Source organism: Thunnus maccoyii, chromosome 22, assembly GCF_910596095.1.
Source record: "Thunnus maccoyii chromosome 22, fThuMac1.1, whole genome shotgun sequence".
NCBI lineage: Eukaryota > Metazoa > Chordata > Actinopteri > Scombriformes > Scombridae > Thunnus > Thunnus maccoyii.
This window is the reverse complement of record NC_056554.1, coordinates 16,568,293-16,589,231: the sequence shown is the minus strand read 5'-3', so window position 1 is coordinate 16,589,231 and position 20,939 is coordinate 16,568,293. Positions and strand designations below refer to the sequence as shown.

Sequence of the window (20,939 nt, the reverse complement as noted above, 5' to 3'; positions counted from 1 at the left end):
ACACACACACACAAACAAAGCAGACAAATTAGAGCTTTGCTTGCTTGGAAAATACATTTTATGCATGTTTATGCTGTCAGTCTTTCTCACACTGACTGTACTGACAACTTTAAGGACCTTGTTTATATAAATTACATCAATTATAGAGGTTTTCACATGTCAAAATGTTTTTGAAAGCATCTTGAATGCTAATTAGAATACACAAGGCAAAATAATGCAGTTAAACTGGAAAAATTCAGATGTGTAATATTGATTTAACTTATATTATGAATGACTGAAGTGAAACCATGTAAGTTTTGCAGAACAGGAGCCATTACTTCCACATGTTGCAATTACAAGGTAATGGTAAGCGCTTAAACATAGTATAACATTAGCGCATGTAAAAATGAGGCAAAAAGTCAGCATACCGACTCAATAATGTCATCGATATTTATCTTAGGTTTGGTAACATTTGCTAACATTAGCCAACATAAGCTACTAGTCATACCAGACCAAATAGGCGAAGTGTTATGTGCAGCCAGTAGTGATTGGTCTGGGACATTACAGTGTTTGGTACAAAGACTGGAGGCAGCTAGCCAAGTCTCCATTATGTTTACTCTTCTGCAAACTCGTCTCATTTAGCTTGTATCTAACATGTGAGGTTAAACATGTAAAAGCATGACACTGTGGCTTTAGAAGAAGTCTTTCAGCATTCAAATCATAACCATCAAAGTAACGGTTCCTTGGGTTTTGTTTCCGTTTAAGGCTAGCACAAATAGCAACCCCCCGTCTAATACGTGACTTCTGAGATGTTCGAGGTTGCTCAAAAGGTAGCTCTTAAAACCATAATGCCTTGTTTTCAGATGTTTTTGTTGTTGGTTTTTTACTTGAACTTAAAGTTGTTGTTTTTTTTTACTTCTGACTGAGCTTCTTCTAGTCTGTGCGCTAATGTAAGCTAGGCACACACATCCCAAAGCTATCTCCCCTTAGCAGTATTATTATTCAACTTTGAATAAAACAGCAAACAAGTGTATTTTCCCAAATGTGAAGCCGCTCCTTTAAAAAAATAATGCACGGCTAAAATTAACACCAGACTATTTGAGGACATGCAAAGGTCATGTAATAAACATTTCAGGAAAACAATGTTGCATTCTAGTGTTTCTTCTCCACGTCTTGTTCCTCAGTATTCCCTGCTTCACAACCCATCTCCTGCTCGGCATGTTGAGTGTCGAGCGTGCGAAACCCAACATGAAGCTATAAAAAGAAATTCTCCATTTCTCCTTGTGCCCCATAAACACACACACACACACGCACACACACGCAGACCATAAGACACATGGTTGAGTTCACAGAAACCATCACACACACACACATTGGCTTAAATTCACACAATTTAAAGCTCAAACAAAGCACATATTTTTTTTGGGAGGGGGGATGTGAACACCATGAACCCTCTTATGCAGCGTAAATATTACAGATCCTGTGGTGCAGGAGAGGCACATGCATTATGAAAGATGAAACTTTTTGGAGAAGTGAGACCACGGAAAGCATTACGGCAGACAGAAACATACAGGATATACACGTTACACTGAGGTCTACACACTGTTCAAGCGCACGGTTGCTCTCGCACGCGCAAATGGAAGCTGCGAAAGGAGCGAAAAGGCTGCAGTCACGCTAATGATCACGACTAGAGAGCTTTTCAGATCACGACTGACAGCAGCGACCTGTCACGGTATGAGCGAATCAAACTGTAATGAGACTGTGCTGTCTTCAGGGCTCCCGTGATAACGCCCCCCTGAAGACAGTCCCACTTCGTTCTCTGGTGTCATATTCAGCTACAGGGAGTACCCGGGTGTATTTATAATGTAGGGAGCAGTGATGAGAGAGAAAGAGAGAAAAAGACTGGACATTTAGGGAGATACGAGTAATAAAAGGTCTTAAAGGAACAGTTCAACCGAGAATGGATGTTCAGTCATTATCTGCTTGCTTCTACAGTCATGTTAGCACACGCATGTTTGTCTTGAACTTAAAGGACCATACCTGCATTTTGCATGCTTTTTTGTGTTTTTCAAATCACATATAAGGCCTACTTTCATTCCTGCTGACGTTTTTCAAAAGACAATCATAGATTTTCAGATTGAAAATGTGCTCTTTATGTCTCTGAGGCATTTATGTTCATCATTTCTTTCAGTGTGGAAAGTTTGTGAAAAGAAAACTTTGTATTTCCTTGCAAGGTATTGCAGTTGAAATGGTGCGTTGCTTTGTTTCCATTTTCAGTTGCAGGCTGAATGCTGAGATTTGAGAGCTGACTGACAAACAGCATTGCAATTACACTCCGTGGAAATCAAAGAAAAAGACGAACAAAGGAGAACAAGAACATGGGTGAAGAATGAACTTCATAGCTTTTTTTCTTTGAAAAGGTTGCAGTTTGGCAGCAGACTGTCAACCGTTAAATGCGCTTTACACCAGCACTTCAGTGCACGGCACTAGTAAGACTTTTAATGAAGCAGAGGAAGCTGCATTACCAACAAAGGTAATTTAACTTTCACTGAATAAATGATGTCAAATAAGTGTCAAGTGTCTGCAAGTTGCATTTTATAATATAACACCATGAAATCAAACAATAGCTGCCTTGAAGGTGAGATAAATACATTTTGACATTTGAAAACCTATGATGTTCTTTGTAAAATGTTAACTATGCCTGATGTATACATGTGATTTGTAATAAACTGGATTAAAAAAATGCAAAAACATTAATATTATTTAACACTTAAACACTTTTTTGTAGCCAAACAGTGTAAAATATGGTGCAAAAGTCAAATATTTACCAGAATACCTTCCATATTTTCCTCACTGAGAATCAGTCATACTTTGACAGAGGACTCTACTGGATTCTGCAGGGTTTGTTTACCGTGCCCTTTTTTGGAGGTATAAAATGCACAGCCCTGTCAAAAGTCAGTTGGTGTCAAAACGTGAGGAGAAAGCTGGGATGAAACTACAGGAACTAATACTGCATGTGTGATGGTCTTGCAACCTTAAATGAAAGACCTAAATTATCAAAAGTTATAATCAATAAACACAGCAGAGTTCTCCGACCCCCCCCCCTCCGTTTCTCACCGTGGGCCTCATCCAGCGGACTCCGTAGGTCTTGGAGGATCTCGGGCCAAGCTCCTTGAATCCCAGAGACGAAGCCGCACACGGGAACAGGTGATCCTCAAACAGCCTCCCGCTCTGGAGACACTGGGCTCTCAGAGACTCATAATCCTGACCAAGAAACTTCACCGCTTTGTGGTTCTGTCCCAGACCTTCATCCCGATCCCACTGGCTCCTCAGCCGGGCGGCCATGCCTGTGGCGTAAATGTGCGGCTCCATTCTGAGCTCGTGGGGTTAACAGTCACAGTTGTATTTTTCTATGTGTGGAGCAACGATAAGATAAAAGAATGTATCAGTGATTGATAAGGCGACTGTGATTTCTCGCGGCTACAGTTTTAATGTAAAGCACTGCGGCAGCACTGACGTAAATCTGATATAAGGTGGTAAAGGCTTCGTGGCTCTATCATAAATCAGTATGAAACATCAGCAGCCATTAAGAAGCTATAAAATATTGATAAAAGCAGGCTGCTGCTTGGTTGTGGTGCTTGTGGTTCAGATGTAGCTGGATGCTTCGGATGCAATAACAATCACAAGTGCAGGGTCTCAAGATGCAGACGTTTTAAAGGCTCACAGCGAAGATGGATCTTATCTCAATCACAGTTATTTTTTCTGTCCAAACATCTGACGCCAACAGGAGCAAAGGCTGCCGGTCCCTTCTTGTCCCACCAGTTGCTAAAACCTAAAAAAAAGAAGCCACAAATGAGATCCTGAACACAGAAAGTATGTCAAAGATGCAAGTCCATACATAGCTCAGTGCGCTGTGTATGTGGCACAGACAAAAGAAGCAGTCCAACACACCCTATATGCACATATTCAGGGTTAAAAGGCAAAATGAGCCCTTTCCAGTCATCCATATCCACACACGCTGGCTATGCATAGCACAGGGATTAGTCACAATAGGCATATCAGCGCTACTTTAACAATGTGGTGCAGAATGTGTACACAGTGTCAATCAAAACTTATTAAAGTCAATGTTTAATCAGACAAGTTTGCTAATAAAAGTTCTGTGGATGGCAGCTGTGTGTGCGTGCGGTACACACAATTGTGCACAGGGCTGACAGAGGATGCAGTTTTGTGTGAATCTTGATGCACAATGAAGGCGGCACGAGGCCAAGAACAAGCAAAAGCTCTCTCTGACTCTTTAATTAAGCAGAGCTGGAGGGGGTGGGGGGTGAACTGTTAGTGCCACCAAAGCTCTCAACAGAACTGGAGCTTCAGAAACAGTTTGTCTCAGTTCACATGTCTCTCTCTCTTTCTGTCTAACACTCACGCAAACAAACATACACATAAGCCAGGATTATTTTAACTTCACTTTTTTTTTTATTTGTTATGGCTTCTTTTTTTTAACTACCTCAACTCTCTTGCTATCCAAACTGAACACTCTTCCTGTTTCAAGACTCAGCTGTCAGTCGGCGCAGACTCTGGGGGGGGGGGGGGGGGGGGGGGGGGGTTTGGCTCTCATTGGTTTAGAGAGTGCAGTAGAGTCTTGCTACAGTTTCCACTGCTGTGTGTGAACCACACCCATGAAGTACAGCCCAGTTCACTGACTGAAAACTGTTCCTGCTAACAGCACATGTAACTACAACATCTGGTTCTCAGGCTTCTTTTTTTGCTGACTGTGAAGAAGAATTGTTTTGTTATGAGGAACTGTATGGAGACATTGCTTTTACTACACTTTCTCTGACTATTGCTAGAAGATGTGGGCAGTAGGACTTCCACTAGCAAGAGGACTACAATGATTACTACTGTACCATCACTGCTAGTGCTATGACTCATACTAGCATCAACTGCTACAAATATTATCACTAAATTGACTTTAGATAATTAGACTTTTTGCCACCTCTAATGATTTTAATACCTCTTCTGGTTGTGACCCTATTGTGAGGTATCAAAAACTATAAAGTGAAAGCTGGCATTGAATGTCCACTCAAATTTGTAATCCTCTTTACTTATTGCTTGATCAGACTCTTTCTGATTGAAAGCATAAGTTCTTGTACACTGCTTGTGTTCAACATTTGAGAACATTGGCTTCTTGTTTTAAATGTAAAAACCATGTTTATAAAAAGCTTGTTCATATTCTTCAAAGTTAGGTATAACAAAAAAGTATCAGTATTGTAATTCAGGCAGTGTTTCAACACTAATATAAAAAATTCAAATTATCCCTAGCCTAATTACTACGAATACTACTGTCTCTATGAATGCTGTTACTTTTACACCTACAACTACCGCCAACACCAGTGAGTGTTTACTTTTACTTTGTGTACATGCAAATGCACAGCCTGCATGGGCTTCTAACACCAACTGTTGAAGTGCTAAAACTGCGCCTGTCAGAAAAGACCATAACGTCTTAACCATTATACTTCAAACAAAGAACTCTGTCTCTTTTCCCAATAAATCTACCACAAACTTATGTCTTCTATAATGATTTAGTCAGAAGATGCTTGCAGAGGTGAAGGACATTTTGCTAAAAATTATAGTCCTTAACTCATCGTCTCAATCACACAACAGACAAAGCATTTCCTCTTCATGGAGAACATCTTTTATAGGACTAATGATAGTGTACCTGAATGTAACTTTGCACATAGAGATCTTTAATTTTGCTTGCGTGCTGCTTCACATTAGGTAATGCAGCATAATTGTTTTTAGGTGTTCACAATTTAGCTTTGTACCATAAATATGCACAATTTGCAATGACTGTCACGAATATTGTCAACTATAAGCTGTTTTGTATTAGGGAGGGTTAGGGTTTAGGGTTAGGGTTTAGGGTTAGGGTCCATGTAAAATGGACTAATACTGCAAGTATGATTACTACTACTTCTACTAGTCCTGCTTCTGCCACTTCTGCAGCTACAGCTACTACATCTACTGTTATTACAACAGTAATACACATATTACAATGAAAAGCTACTATGCTAGAATGGGTCTATTTGAATGAATTCAGTCTGATTGCTACCAGACATGCATAACAGTTACATGGCAGAGTTTGGGCATTTGTATTAAATCAGCAGCCAGTGTAGATGCCCTGAATTTACTGTAACCAACAATAAAGTGAAACAACTCCCTGCATGTTCCACCACAGCATCCAGACCATTCTGTGGTTTTATTTTAAGTCTTTAATGCCTCTGCATTGGTGTTATCGGGGCGCTCTCTGACCAATGTGAGTTCAATTTGCCTATAATGAATATTTTATTTCCCTTCATATGTGAAACACACTTAACACACCCCTCCCTTATACACACACACACACACACACACACACTCACACACAGATATCCTCCACCTCACCGCAGGTAGTGACATCTATGAGAAATGACAAGCTGTAGACTACATGCCCAGACACACAAAGGGAGGCTTTTCACTGGCTGTCTACCAACAGGGATGAGTTACTGTATGATTAAGCAAAATATATAAAAAGATAATTCAAACAGATGAGGAAATGAACCTACTGAACCTTCTCTATGGAAATATATGTGTGACCAACCCACAACATATAGTGAGTAATATGTTATCTCACAGTCATGCATTGAAATAACTCTAAAGGCATCATATTTCCTCCATAACACACCATGTAATGAATTGCAGCCATACTGTAAATAACCACCATGATCACAGTCATCTGTTTCCACGTTTACTAAAGAAGGAATTAGGTTACATACACATTATGTCATTATTAACTGTTATTATGCAATTTGAAAAAAAAAGATATGCAGCTATAAAAAGATAAATATACTGTACATAATGACAGATAAGGGGCACACAGTGGGTCACATGAGTTTAGCTGCACACACGCAAAGATTTTGAAACCAATGTCAATACAGTATGTGTCACTGCTGCTTTTTCTACGCCTGAGGTTTCCACATTAGACAGTGAGGGAATACTTAAATACATGCTGATTGTAGCTATGCATTGCCTGTGGGTGTGTGTGAGGTCTAGTGTGTGTGCTGTGAGTAAACCTTCTGAACGCCTCCGGTGTATTTCTGCATGCTAGACTCAATCTCCAAACACTGTGAAATTAAATATCCAAAGTATCTTTGCTTTGAAGCCATGGTGAAAATAGACCTGCATAGAAACTAGACACGCCCAGTGACCACTGGGCAAGATAAAATGCTGAATCTAGGAGTGATTTTATTAATCAAAATGGTATCATGCAACAGCCTTAAAACACTCACGAACACTTAAAAACATGCTGAACAAGTAGATTTCACTAATTTTGCTTCAAGAGGTTTAGATTTACTGAACATCAGTCCACTTTTATGTATTTTAAAGCATATCCTTATGAGTAAAACTTTGAGATGGACATATGGCTCCCTCAGATAAGCATTGTTGAGGTAGGTGTGGCCCCTGAGCAGAGATACAATGTCTAAGCGCAACTTGCCAACTTCTTAAGTTGACTAACACGAACAGCTGGGCGACCCCCTTTCCGTTTCACCTCACTCTCATCAAATACAGTACCCGTGTACACTAAGCAAAGGAAAACGCAAGCGACAACAACGGATTTTGCGCAACTGACCGCGTAACATCTACAGATTTGCACGGGTTTTTTTTTTTTTATGATGTCGTGAAAACTGTGAGATAATTAGCGAGGACGTTGTTTTAAATGATCGGTTACGGTTTTCACATAGCAAAGGGTCAGAAACTTTATGCTCTCCTCATTTAAAAAAAAAAAAGAAGAAAAAAAGTTCAGACAAGGATGTTGGACGCATTTTGACATATGCTTTCAATCTTCCTGCTGCGCGGCACACAGCCTACAGTGGAGTAGAGGCGTCAAGTAAAACCAGTGTTGATGAATTCATATTTACCTTGCCCGGGTGTTTCCTTTAAAATGTAGCTATTTTGACATTCAGTTTGCCTCCATGTTTAATATAGATCCGTCCCCTCCCCTGCTCTCCACCAGCGTTTTTAGTATTTAGAAACGCCCTGCTGCGTGATCTATTGGATCTAGTGTGCCCCCTTCACTGTGCGTCTGCGCAGTGCCAATAGTCATACAACTGCTGAGAGGGAGGGCTTCAAACACTGTGGGCTTCCTTTTGTTTAGAGCATATGCTATTTCATAAAGCATCCTAATCTTGTTAGGTTATGGTCATATTTAATGCAGGAAGTGCTGGCACTGGTAGATATACTGTACGCAGGTCGACCTAAGCTGTCTTACTAAAACAGTGCTGCGCATTGCAATGGAAGTTATTATGTTAATATCAGCCTAGTTCACTTTTCTCAATGGTGGAAGTAACTTAGTCCATTTCCTCAAGTATTGTTGTTATATATAGTTTTGAGGTTTAAGTATTTCCATAATACACTTCTTTATACACTACATTTCTAAGGAAAATATTGTACTCCACTACATTTATCTGGTGCACAGCAGTTACTATGTTACAAATGATTAGTACTACTACTTTACACTTATATATAAAGTTTTATACTCACAAAAGTTTTAGAGCACCTCAATTTTTCAATTTTTTTATTGAAATTTATATACATTTAATAGCCTATGTCAATGTACTTTGAAATTAAAGCATAGAACCAATAAACAATTGGAGATTTTTTTTAAAAAAGTTGAATCTTTTTGTTTGGCAAGATCATTTCTATGTTTTAATATCTAATATAATAACATTATTTTTAAAGTGGAAATACAATATTCAATATAATAATAGACCATCACGCTTCCTCCTCCATCATTTTACACAGACAGGGAAGTAATCAACTAAAGTTGCTGAGCAGCATGTAAAAGAGTTAAAATTGGCTCCATATGGACCCGATGCAACATTGAAATGCTGCTTACACATGAATGCATCAGTAATAATAATTGTAAGCAATTAAATAATAATATATAACACTAACCATGGTGTGCATAATAAGTACTTTTGATACTTTAAATAGACTTTTACTTTTTATAATGCAATACTTTTAAACTGTAATAGAGTACTTTTTCTTAATTAAAGGATCTGAATACTTCTTCCACCACTAACTTTACCTAAATTGTCCTGAAACAGTAGCTGAAGGACATTCTAAAGTTTTGTTGTGGGTTTTCTGTGCAGTGTCGATTTTAAAATTTCATTTTCGTAAGAAAGATTCATGCCTTACCAAACTTTAATGCTTTAAAGTAAGTATAAATAAGAATGTATTATTATACCAAACCATAGAGGATGTTTCTAGGGATTTAAAGTAGGATTCAACATGTCAACACTGCTATCTACAGGCTAAAATCAGTAAATGCGATGTTCCTAGTGTCGGACTTCGTTTCCCAGCAGGGAGTGCGGCATAGCGCTTCCCGTCATGCTTTGCAGGGTTCTAGCGTGTCCTCCGCGGTCTTCCGTTGTTCCATTGAGAGAAGCTCAACATGGCATCCGACGGACCGCCGGGCACCGAATCCCACCCGTCTGATTTAGGGAGTGCTATTGCGGCTTTGAATACATGGAGCAACCCGGAGCTCCAAGGCAAGCTGGCCGAGCTGGGAGCGCCCGCGATGGGTAAGAAAAAGACCTGGAAACACTCAGAGCACCCTGGAAGAAGGACTGTTTTTAGCTAACCAGAGCTAGCTCCCTGCTAATGCTAGTTAGCAAGACCCAACACTGACGTTATAATGAGCTAAAGTTGGGCCTACGGTGTGTTTACACTCTTTAAAATACGTACTCGATCTCTTTTTATGCAAACAACGCATTAAAAAAACAATATCACCCACTAAAAGCCGCGCTTTACAGCATTTACCTGGTCCTCCAGGTAAGCAGCCCATTGATTTATCTAGCAGGCTAACTTCAACGCAGGGTCATGTAACGTTAGCTACAAACACTTGTCAGAGTTACCATTAACTTCGTTGTTGGTGTAACTAAGGAGCTTACATTCACAGAAACCTCAGTGTAACGGTATATATTTACTAAGAGTAATAGAAAACATTACTACTACTAAAGGAGTTCACATTGCTTCTCTAAATCGCGTTTTCTTCCGTCTTTAGGTCCCAGAGAGGAGCTGATTGACAGGCTGAAAGGCTACATGATGCAGGTAACTTACACAGCCGCAATACATTTTGGTTTTAACCATGCAGCAGCTTTTTTTCATGTATTGATCATGTATGATTGAGTGTGTATGTCTATTAGTGTTGATATGCAGCAAGGAAAAGCACATACACTGTACTGTTTGAGCAAAAGTCACCTGTATATCAATGTTATATGCGGCTGCAGCCTGGTTCAGCTGTTGTAAACCTGTTGAAAACCTTGCAGCTGCATAACAGTAGTAATGGATGGATTGTTCTGCTGCTCATGGAGTTAAAGAAACAACACTGAAGCCTTTAGTCATCTGTGTTTCCTTCTGTAGACTGGGATCCTTCTCAGCAAACCCAATGATGACAAACCAATGGGCTCACAGGTAATGTTTGTGTTTTGACTGTGAATTATCTTTTCACACAGTCTTTATCTTTCCAATATGTCTGCACACACAGTTTGACAACGGTTAGACGTTTTGTTAAGGTTTACCCTGAATAGAAGACAGTTGTGTCAGTTTATTCAGCAAAACCCAAATGTTGTATAATGTATGTAGTCATTGCAGCTCTAATGCATTTTCATCTTTCAAGTGTTTACCAAATGCAAATATTATTCTTTTTAGATACTATGATAATGCTTTTATCTATGCTCTGTTTTTGATTTTTGGCACATTGCGTCAACATTTTGGCTATATTTATCCATACTGCATCTCAGATTAAATGTGTAAACATGGCACTGTTATACAAGTAGTAATAAATGGTGTTAATCAGTGTTGCCTGGTTATGTACAAATAATTCTTCAGCAGTTGTTACTCACAATTTTCACTCAGCCTTAATATTGTATCTATCACTGCATTATAAAACCTTTTGTTGGAATGCATCACTATAAAGTAAATAATAGTGCAACATGGCAAACGCATTAAATTCAAGTAGAATTAAGCCTCACGGCCTCAGTTTCAGCCGACTGGGCTCACAGACGGTGTTCCTTCCTCCACAGATGCCGGGTATCCCTCCCATGCCCCCGATGCCCATGCCACCCATGCCTCCCGGTATGGGCATGCTCCAGGCTATGAGCATGATGCCTGGAGGGCCTCCACCACCAGGCATGCACATGGGCATGGAACCTCCAGGTCTTCCCCCTCCAGGCCTGTCACAGGATGACCAGCTGAAGATGGCTCAGCAGAGAGCAGCCATAGTGCTGCAGCAGGAGGAGAGAGCCAAACAGCAGGTGAGGGTGGTGAGTCTGGGTTTAGCGCGAGTTTTACAGACCACATATCTCATACACCCCTCTTTCTACTCATGTTTCCTGTCAGTATGTACTTTCACCTATCTAATAAAGGCAAAAGATGCCACCTCATCCAAAAAATATTGATCCATAACAACGAGTGCAGTCAGTCTGCGAACTGGTAAGATTTAGGGAAAGAGATAAGAGATCTGCTTTGGTTAGAAGAATCCAAATGACACTAAAAACAACAGCTGTCACATTTTTACACGACAGCACACTTCTATATGAAGTCGCTAGAGAGTAGTAGTAAGTTTCTGCTCTTTGAAAAAGATACACAACAACACTCAGATATGGTGTTAGTTTTAGAGTATGGCTGTTGCTCGGTCATTACTTGTTTGTTTGTATCTTAGGGTGAGTCCCGTGTCATGGATGAACAGGATCTTTTGGAGCAGCAGAAAAGGGTGAGATGATGAAGATAATCTGCCTGTTAGATAAAGTCAACAGAATTATCCTATAAAGAGCTTTAATTCAAAATAATTAAAGTCCGTGTAAAGCAAGGATAAATATGTGTTGTGAGTTTGTCACACCACAGAAAAATGTGTAATTGACCACCCAGCCAAATTTGAATGATTAGTATTCTCTGCTCTGACACACTGGGGGCGTGTCTGCTGCACAGACCAACTGAACAGCCTCTGAGTTCACAACGCTCATACCAAACTCCCGTATAAAAATACACAGTTTATAATAGGCCTTGTTTCTAGGTGTAAGGCAAGCAGCACTGATGGTATTTTTTAAAATAAAATAACGTTAGGAGCCACTGTTTAATTCTGCACATATTTTGTAGGTGTACATATTTTTGTACAAATATAACTTAAACGACTAGTTAACAAGCGATCAATCACCAATCATTGCTATTGAGTTAGGTGCACTTATCATTACTCACTTCTCTGCTGAAAAGCGGCTTCATTGTGGCCGTCACTCTTGGAGAAACTGCCTCTCACACTGCGCTTTTTGGTGAAGTGCTGCCCGGCAAATCCTCTCCCTCTGGCCGGGGACCTCCCAGCCGCACAGCCAGTGCCAAAGCCGAGCCGCTGGCAGCTCCACCTGTGAATGGACGCTTCAGTTGGGTTTAAAATAACTCCTTGAGCGCTAACATTGACCAAAAATGGCCCCGTTCACCTGTAACAGCAGATTATACAAAGTGAATCCCAGTTGTCTCCAAGGAAAGTGTATAAAACTAGTAACTATGAGTACGTGTGGCTCTAGTGTTTATATAGTGAGGAAGGAGGGATCATGTTAGTCATTCCTCTATGTCATGGATCCACCATTTCAGTCCCACCCAAAAAATCCTGAAAAAAAATGGTGAAAAACAGTTTAACACTCTAACTCCATAATTCAGTACTACTTAGTTCACAGTCTTCCCAAATATTTTCAGCTATTATTTTCTAACATGTATAACGTGTTTGGAAAGAAATGTCTGATTTTTCCTTTACACGGACTTTAAAACATTTTTTTTAAACAGTTTTTTTTTTTCCCAAATCGAACTTCTTGCAGTTTAAGAATGATCCCTTTAAAACATTTAGGACATCCTTTTCTTTTTCCACCTGCATTCTTTTCTCTTTCTGTTTATTTCCTCAACCCACGTTTCTACTACTTTTCTTCAACCGTTTATTTCATCCCGTCTCCCTCCTTGTGTATCAGGCTGCAGTGCTGCTGGAACAGGAGCGTCAGCAGGAGATGGCAAAGATGGGCCCGGGGTCCAGAGCCATGCCCCCTGTCAGCGCAGTGAGAGGTATGTTGGAGACGTAGATTCCTGCTGCACATTACCTCAGCCGTAATATGTTATTTTCATGTCACAGTTTCATTTCTTCAGGGCACAAAATGAAAAGAAAACACTGTATTTCCAGAAGTGGTTTCATCTGTATACAAACAGAAGCCTTTAGGTTTCCAGTGAGGTTGTGGTGGTGACTTGTGTATATCTGCAGTGGAAATAATCACATCCAAAATGATTAATATCATCTATGAATTTCCTATTTTTAGGTTTGGATCCTCGTGGGCCGCTGCCTCCCGGTGTCCCTATGTTGCCCAGCCAGAAACAGAGAGTCCCACCTCCTCCAGGAGAGGATAACAGAGAGGCGAGCAGAGTTTTTCTCTTTGTGTGCCTTTATATGTTTGAAGTTGTTGTTATAATGCTACTTGTGTTTAGCAGTGGTCTTTCCAATAGTTTCAGATGAGGTTAATACTTTCATTCTTTTTTTTAAAAACATATTTTCCAAGACTAAGTTTTTAAAAGTGTATTTTTGCAGCCTAATGCAAAGTGGAGTGAACACAGAATAACTACTGATGATTAGTTTTAGACATAACTGTTCCCTTTTGAAAAATAACAAAATTAAGTATTGAAACTGTTTTTTTAGCACCTGCAGGGTTTTTTTCTTCTCTTGATTGCTCTTGAGATTGATTGGGCATCAGCTCAATTCAAATTAAGCTTTTGTCAACTGGAATGTGATTGCTCTTTCTCAGGTTTTTAGATGTTTTGTTGATAAACAGCTGGAGACTATTACAGGCTCCTAATCTCAAGTTTTTTTGCTTCTGTTCCAGGCCTGGCAGAGCGAGGAGGTCAGCGTCACCGGCCCCAAGATCCCTCAAGCGCTAGAGAAGATCCTCCAGCTGAAGGAGATCAGACAGGAGCAGCTCACTGACCCCACAGGTCAGTACAGCTGTCAGCCGCATTTTTCCTGTTTGACAAAGGAAGAAATGAGCTTAAGACAAAAGAACACCTGCGCTGCAGTTCCGTTATGCTGATTACTTCATGTTTTACTCGAGTTTTGATTCATCTGTCTTTGTCCTTTTTAGAAGAGGAGGAAGAAGAGGACGATGAGGGAGCAGAAATGGACATGACCAACTCCTCTGCAGCAGTCATGTCTGAGACTGAAGACGACGACAGCCAGATGTCTAAGAAAGATGTAAGTTTTCTCTAAAACCACCTTCTGTGTATTTGAGTCACATCTCATTCATGAATTAAGGCAGAACATAAAAATGGACTTTTTCTGATAAAGTTACTTATGAGCCAAATCTCTCAGAAAAACCGCAGACGCAGGAACCGCAAGAAGAGGAGCAAGAAGAAGCGAGCCCAGGAGAAGAAGGAGCACGTGGAGCAGCAGAAGGAGGAGAGCGATAAGGAGAAGGACAAGGACAAGGAGAAGGACAAGGACAAGGACAAGGACAAGGAGAAGGACAAGGAAAAAGAGCCAGAGGTGGAGATTGAGTACATCACAGAGGAGCCAGAGATCTACGATCCCAACTACATCTTCTTCAAGAGGATCTTTGAGGCGTTCAAGGTGACTACAGAGGACTGTTCATTTATCGTATATAAATATTTTCGTCATTGTTTTTTGTCGCTTACAGGTTTTGGATTTTGTTCTAATAAATCTGTTTCCTTCTCTTTCTTAGCTGACAGACGATCTGAAGAAAGAAAAGGAGAAGGAGCCAGAAAAGGCAGAGAAGCAGGAGACGGCTGTGCTGCGGAAGAAGGGATTCGAGGAGGAGAAGAAAGACAGCGACGAAAGCGACGAGGTTTGAAAATCCTTCCATCTGTTACAAAAGCAGAACAGAAAAATCAAAATCCTGTTTGTTTACATGTTTGGTATTTAAAAACCTGTTTTTTCCCCGTACAGGAAGTCAGACTAGATGTACCCAAACTATCAAAGAAGAAGCTGAGGAGGATGAACAGGTTGACAGTGGCTGAACTCAAACAGGTAAATAGAGACTAACATTCATCCTCACTACTCAAGACGATAACCTTTCATCTAACCTCTCTTCCTGCCTCTTCGCTCCAGCTGGTGGCCCGTCCAGATGTGGTGGAGATGCACGACGTGACGGCTCAGGAGCCCAAGCTGCTGGTCCACCTGAAAGCCACCAGGAACACGGTGCCGGTTCCTCGCCACTGGTGCTTCAAAAGGAAGTATCTTCAGGGCAAGAGAGGTATAGAGAAGCCTCCGTTTGAGCTTCCAGAGTTCATCAAGAGGACTGGTATCCAGGAGATGAGGGAGGCCCTGCAGGAGAAGGTGGAGTCTCTTCAAATTTGCTATGTTTTTTTAAATGAAGAAGTTGTAAAAATTCACGCACAGCGATTTAACACTGACACGGCTCCTTTCTCCGTTTCCAGGAGGACGCCAAAACCATGAAAACCAAAATGAGGGAGAAGGTCCGTCCCAAGATGGGAAAGATCGACATCGACTACCAGAAGCTCCACGACGCCTTCTTCAAATGGCAGATCAAACCCAAGCTCACCATCCACGGAGACCTTTACTACGAGGTGTTAGATTCTTCTTTTTAATGAGATTTCTTCCTCATATTTATGTCGAAAGACGTTCTTTCATCGTCTTCACTCATGCCAGAAACGATTACTCACAGTACCACAATCTGCTTTTCTGAAAAAGATCCACTAAATGTGTGTTTTTGTGGCTGCAGGGTAAAGAGTTTGAGACTCGTCTGAAGGAGAAGAAGCCGGGCGACCTGTCTGACGAGCTGCGTATCGCTCTGGGCATGCCGGTCGGACCTGTGAGTTCCACTAACGCATCATGATTAAAACATAAAACTGTTTTAAATCAGCAAAGCATTGAAATTAAGCGCAGTTTCTCCCCAATTTGCAAAAATATGACCTTTTTAAGTGCTTATCTAGTATTATTCTGTTCTGTGGGAAAAGATGCGTTCATGTCTGTTGCCTGTTTTATTGTTATTGTGTTGTTATCCCTGCTGTTATGTTGCTCACCCTGTTGTTAAATGCATCAGCGTACATGCTGTGAAAATGAATGAGACTGAACTATTCAAACATAACAAACACAGTAACAAGAAGAGCAACAGCACAGACAGCCACAGTTAGACACGGACAAATGTTATATATTTTTAGCACAAATGAACACTGCGACTGCTTTTATTGAGGAGACGATGCCAGTTTGTGAGCTTATATTATCCGTTTCTCTTGTCCTCCAGAACGCCCACAAGGTGCCTCCTCCCTGGTTGATAGCCATGCAGAGGTACGGTCCCCCTCCCTCCTACCCCAACCTCAAGATCCCCGGACTCAACTCACCCATCCCAGAGGTACGAGCACAAATGTTACATCCTGCAAATTATACCCCTTTATATCATCCTATTTTAAAAAGTCACTCCGTTTAACGTTCCAGTTTTGTGTTTAAGTATCCACTCCATTTCAAAATCTTAATGGATGAATACGACACTGTGTTCATATTGATTTGAATATTCTTCATCTTGTTCTTCTCCTCTCAGAACTGTACTTTCGGTTATCACGCCGGAGGCTGGGGGAAGCCGCCGGTAGATGAAATGGGCAAACCTCTGTACGGTGACGTGTTTGGGACCAACGCTGCAGACTTCCAGGTCAAAAAAACTACACAGCCTCTCTCTCACACACACACACTCATAAACACACACAACACGACACTCCAGGGTTCTTACAGGTTGTCATGTAAGCATGCAAAGCGCTTCATAATGATCAGCTGTGTCTCCTCTTTTAAGCTACGACTGACATAATCTTGCAAAAATCAAATTTACTATCATAAAAATTGAAAATGGTGCAATAAATACAAGTGCATTTATTTTCCACAACTTTAAGATCTACAGTTGTGCATAAAATAATGATTTAAAATCATCATCCTTGTGGTGGAAAATGTCTTAAATCATCTTATCTCCATATAAAACCAGAAGGATTTAAATCCTTAAATTCAAAGCAGTACATTTTAACTACACGATGATCCTTTACAGCCTATTTGTTATTCGATTGACTGATAGCAAATGTGTTTTGTGTATCCAGGCCAAAGCGGAGGAGGAGGAGGTGGACCACACACCGTGGGGAGAGCTGGAGCCATCCGACGAGGAGTCTTCAGAGGAAGAGGAGGAGGAGGAGAGCGACGAGGAGAAACCGGACGAAACCGGATTCTTCACGCCAGCAGACAGGTACTTGAGATAAAAAATGTTATGTTTTTAAAAACAGTTTGAAGAGTCTCATACCAGTATAAGAGGTTCTCCATGTGGAGACGGAGCACTTGAACTCAACACGACAGTCACGTTGAAGAGGAAGCAATCAACAGGGTGTTTTGTTTTTGGGTAAAGAATAATCTGTTAATAAATCCTATCCTGCATGGATAAGCTCGTAGAGGAATTCCTTAGAGGAAATCTACACTAAAAAATGAATAGCAACCATGCTACTAAAAGTATTAGCCTCTGTGTTCCAGTCTTATCAGTGAGATGTAAAGCTGAATGATAATTTTTCATCACACTCTCATAAATGCAGAGACACACACTGATGACTTTGGGAATAAAACCACCTGCTCCAATCTGTATTAAACCTGGATAAATTGGTTTAGCCAATGAGTCATTTAACTGTATGTCCATCTGCGTCATTCAATAGCTTTTTATGTGTGTATTCATGGATAAATGAGATTGTTTTTTTGCCCGCAGGCTTCACATCATCATCGTCACAGCTCCATAACATGATGTGCTTAATATTCATACACACTCACGGTTAAATTCATAACGTGCTGTATCTCATTTTCTCGTGTTTCAGCGGGCTGATCACCCCCGGAGGCTTCTCATCAGTACCCGCCGGCATGGAGACCCCAGAGCTGATTGAGCTGAGGAAGAAGAAGATCGAGGAGGCCATGGACGGGTCAGTGTCGCAGCATTAATTTTCCATTTACTCTTGCTGTTCTGGTGCACCGCATTCTGAAGACACATTATTTTGTTAATGGATTTATTCAAAGAGATTAGAGTAGAGTAAATAAGAGGCAACATTTACATAAACATTTATTTACACAAACAGTACTGAATTGAATCTGATGAATAAATGCAGAATTTAAAGTCCCCCTCCTCTAAAAAATGAGTTTTGCTTATTGTCACTTCAATTGAAGATGACTGATAGTTTGACCATGTTCTTGTCTTTGCAGGAATGAGACGCCGCAGCTGTTCACTGTTCTTCCAGAGAGACGAACTGGCCCCGTAGGAGCAGCCATGATGGCCTCAACGCACATCTACGACATCTCAGGGGTAAGACCGCCTTACGTGAGCCAAATTACTGACAGAGAAATACAAGTTTTAATATTTACAAGGGCCTCTATTTGTACCTGTTCCTCACAACTCTTCTGTCTTTCCTCCTCTTGTTCCACCTCCCTGCTGTCTCCAGGCTATGGCAGGTCGCAAGGCAGGTGGAGGACAGGAGTCCCAGGGCGTGGAGGTGGCCCTGGCCCCAGAGGAGCTGGAGCTGGACCCCATGGCCATGACCCAAAAGTACGAGGAGCACGTCAGAGAGCAGCAGGCCCAGGTGGAGAAGGAGGACTTCAGCGACATGGTGGCTGAGCACGCTGCCAAACAGAAGGTACAGACGCACCGAATCAACGCCGTATTCGTTTATTTTATAGGACTTCATCAGTAAATATCAGTTTTATCACTCTAGATTGCTTGTTTAAAAAAAAATACACCCAGAATTTACACTTTTGTTTCTGAAGTTTGGTTGGAAGTTGGAGAATTTTCTTGATATCCAAAGAAAAGGTCAAAACACAAGTGGACTCTGGGAAGTGTAGTTTAAAATGTAGGAAAAAACCAACTCTACAAGTGTTTATTTCTAAACTAAAGGAAAGTAACAGGCTGGTTTACAGTCATTTCAGTTTTCCCCTCATGATATTTGAATATTAATTTCCTTCCCCCCCCCCCCCCCCCCCCCCCCCTCCCCTCTCTCTCTCTCTCTCTCTCTGCTTCCTCGTCACCAAACAGCAAAAGAAGAGGAAGGCTCAGCCGCAGGACACACGAGGTGGCGCTAAGAAATACAAAGAATTCAAGTTCTAGAGCAGCGAGACGAAACGAGCCACAACAGGAAATGAAAGAGGAAGAACTACTCAAATTTTAACTCGAGAGGATGCAACACCAATCATCTGTTAGGCCAGAAGCAGCAAACACACATTTTGTCTTTTTCTAAACCTATAAATAGCCGATGCTTTCATCTCATGTCATCAGCGTGACATGACAACGGTGACACGTATTTCCTCTGTTTAAGCCCTACGTTTTAATGTCTTGGTTATTTTTTTCACTGTAACCATGTTTATTTCTGTTTGTTTTTTTTGTAAATAAATGAAGTGATGACAAAACTCTTCCGTCCTCTGCTTTACTTTTCTTTTGATTCTGTTTCACTTTGTGGGGAAGTTGAGTGTTCACTTGCGTTACAGATAATCACATGCTGGTTGTAAAATGCAAAGCATTTGCCAAGTTTGAGTCAGCTGATCCAGTCACATGCAGACTGACTATAGACTGAAAAGAGGACAAAAAAAAAAAAAAGCTCACTGCATGCATTTACTGGCACCACTGAGGTCACTGAAGTATAACATTTTGGTAAATTGTGGGATTTAATGACTTTAATGTATTCTTACACACAAAAACACATTTTATTAATTAATTCAAATAAAAGATTTATACCTGGCAGTGTAGATGAGGCTTTGAAGTAACACTTGTAGGGAGATCAGACTTGCAAATATAATAGAAATTGTCTTTTTTTGTTTATTTGTTTTTCATTTTCATTCATTCATTCACCTGTTTTTTTTAATTGCCCAGAACATTTTGCAGGGATTTGTCTGCAGCTAGATCACAATTTCTCAAATGAGGCTCTAAAATCCTGGCCAAAACATCTTTTATGTTTATTTTTTTTTAGTGAAAAGTCTCCACTAACTCACTTTCGTCCCTCATGTTGAATGTATATTGTTATGATTTGGCTCAAGTAGCCACAACAGAAGAGAGACACACCATCATGAACATTTAACAAAAGATACTTATTTAAACAACCAAATTGAAGGATCTAATTTAATGATTAACGTATGAGTATCAAAATATAGGGAATTATTGGAAATATATTTTAATAAACTGAGGAGATGAGCAGTTTTTCTGAGGTCATCGTCAGGCTGGTTACCGTGGTAACGCTCCCCTCCCTGCTTGTATCAGGATGCCAGAGGAGCACATGCATGAGAGACTTTTAGGGGTTAACGCCTCAAGCTTTTAAGGAATAAGTCAGTAATTCTCACCAACATGCCGTCTCCTCGCCTGTTGGTTGAAACAACAAGCTGCAGTCTTCCTTTCTACAGCTAGAGGCCAGTAGAGGACTCTGATGTCACCTGAAGGAAGCACAGTGACCTAAATACCTGCAAAAGCCCCATGCTGACTTGGTCACTAACACACACACACACACATGCTGGGAGCGACAGCCTGTTCAGATCAGAGGGCTTGTACTGTCTTAAAAACAAAACAACAACATGTACTGCTTATAATGTAGAGCACGCAGCGTGTATCTGCTTCATTTTTATTAATAGGAGAAAACATGAAGACTTAAAGTTACACCGTTGTGAGCAGGAATAGTTTAATCCTGCAATCAACATTCAAAAACTCCTCATTGAGGAAGTCATTTCTCAACAGGAACATATAGTGAAAAGCTCAATACACCAGTGATATAAACTACTGTATTAGAGCTGAAACAATTAGTTGAACTGATAGTAAATTCATCTGCAAATTATTTTGTCAATCCTTGGTTCTACAGTAGCTTTGATGCTTTTCTTTGTCATG

General features: G+C 40.6%; 2 protein-coding genes across 4 annotated transcripts in view; one reads left to right on the top strand and one right to left on the bottom strand.

The window, feature by feature from the left end:
- The window catches only part of capn1 (calpain 1), a 31,547-nt gene extending 23,443 nt beyond the window's left edge, over positions 1-8,104 (bottom strand). The window contains exons 1-3 of one of the 2 annotated variants that reach the window (XM_042401004.1): positions 7,932-8,104; positions 3,689-3,811; positions 3,097-3,389 (exon numbers count right to left, since the gene is read on the bottom strand). In XM_042401004.1, the coding sequence (XP_042256938.1) occupies positions 3,097-3,351 (255 nt within the window). In that variant the 5' untranslated portion in view covers positions 3,352-3,389; positions 3,689-3,811; positions 7,932-8,104. The remainder of the gene's footprint in view (positions 1-3,096; positions 3,390-3,688; positions 3,812-7,931) is intronic. The other variant, XM_042401005.1, reaches the window with a different exon arrangement.
- A 1,325-nt stretch (positions 8,105-9,429) lies between these two features.
- Positions 9,430-19,483, top strand: sf3b2 (splicing factor 3b, subunit 2). Of its 2 annotated transcripts, XM_042402076.1 has the most exons (22): positions 9,430-9,596; positions 10,079-10,125; positions 10,438-10,488; positions 11,100-11,330; positions 11,738-11,788; positions 13,029-13,119; positions 13,368-13,462; positions 13,926-14,034; positions 14,181-14,290; positions 14,408-14,665; positions 14,778-14,900; positions 15,002-15,082; positions 15,164-15,391; positions 15,493-15,642; positions 15,798-15,887; positions 16,320-16,427; positions 16,614-16,721; positions 17,155-17,297; positions 17,908-18,009; positions 18,287-18,386; positions 18,523-18,714; positions 19,110-19,483. In XM_042402076.1, exons 1-22 carry the CDS (start codon positions 9,467-9,469, stop codon positions 19,179-19,181), a joined length of 2,670 nt encoding a protein of 889 aa, XP_042258010.1. In that variant the 5' UTR covers positions 9,430-9,466; the 3' UTR covers positions 19,182-19,483. The 2 variants fall into 2 exon arrangements, with proteins under 2 accessions (XP_042258010.1, XP_042258011.1); XM_042402077.1 differs by lacking the exon at positions 11,738-11,788 and having other exon boundaries at positions 9,431-9,596.
- The last annotated feature ends 1,456 nt before the right edge of the window (positions 19,484-20,939 follow it).

Bases quoted from the DNA above. Each gene is read 5' to 3' on its own strand.
- sf3b2 (XM_042402076.1), top strand. From the start codon at position 9,467: ATGGCATCCGACGGACCGCCGGGCACCGAATCCCACCCGTCTGATTTA. The intron at 14,291-14,407 runs GTAAGTTTTCTC...CAAATCTCTCAG, and splicing joins GCCAGATGTCTAAGAAAGAT to AAAAACCGCAGACGCAGGAA. The intron at 15,083-15,163 runs GTAAATAGAGAC...TCTTCGCTCCAG, and splicing joins CAGTGGCTGAACTCAAACAG to CTGGTGGCCCGTCCAGATGT.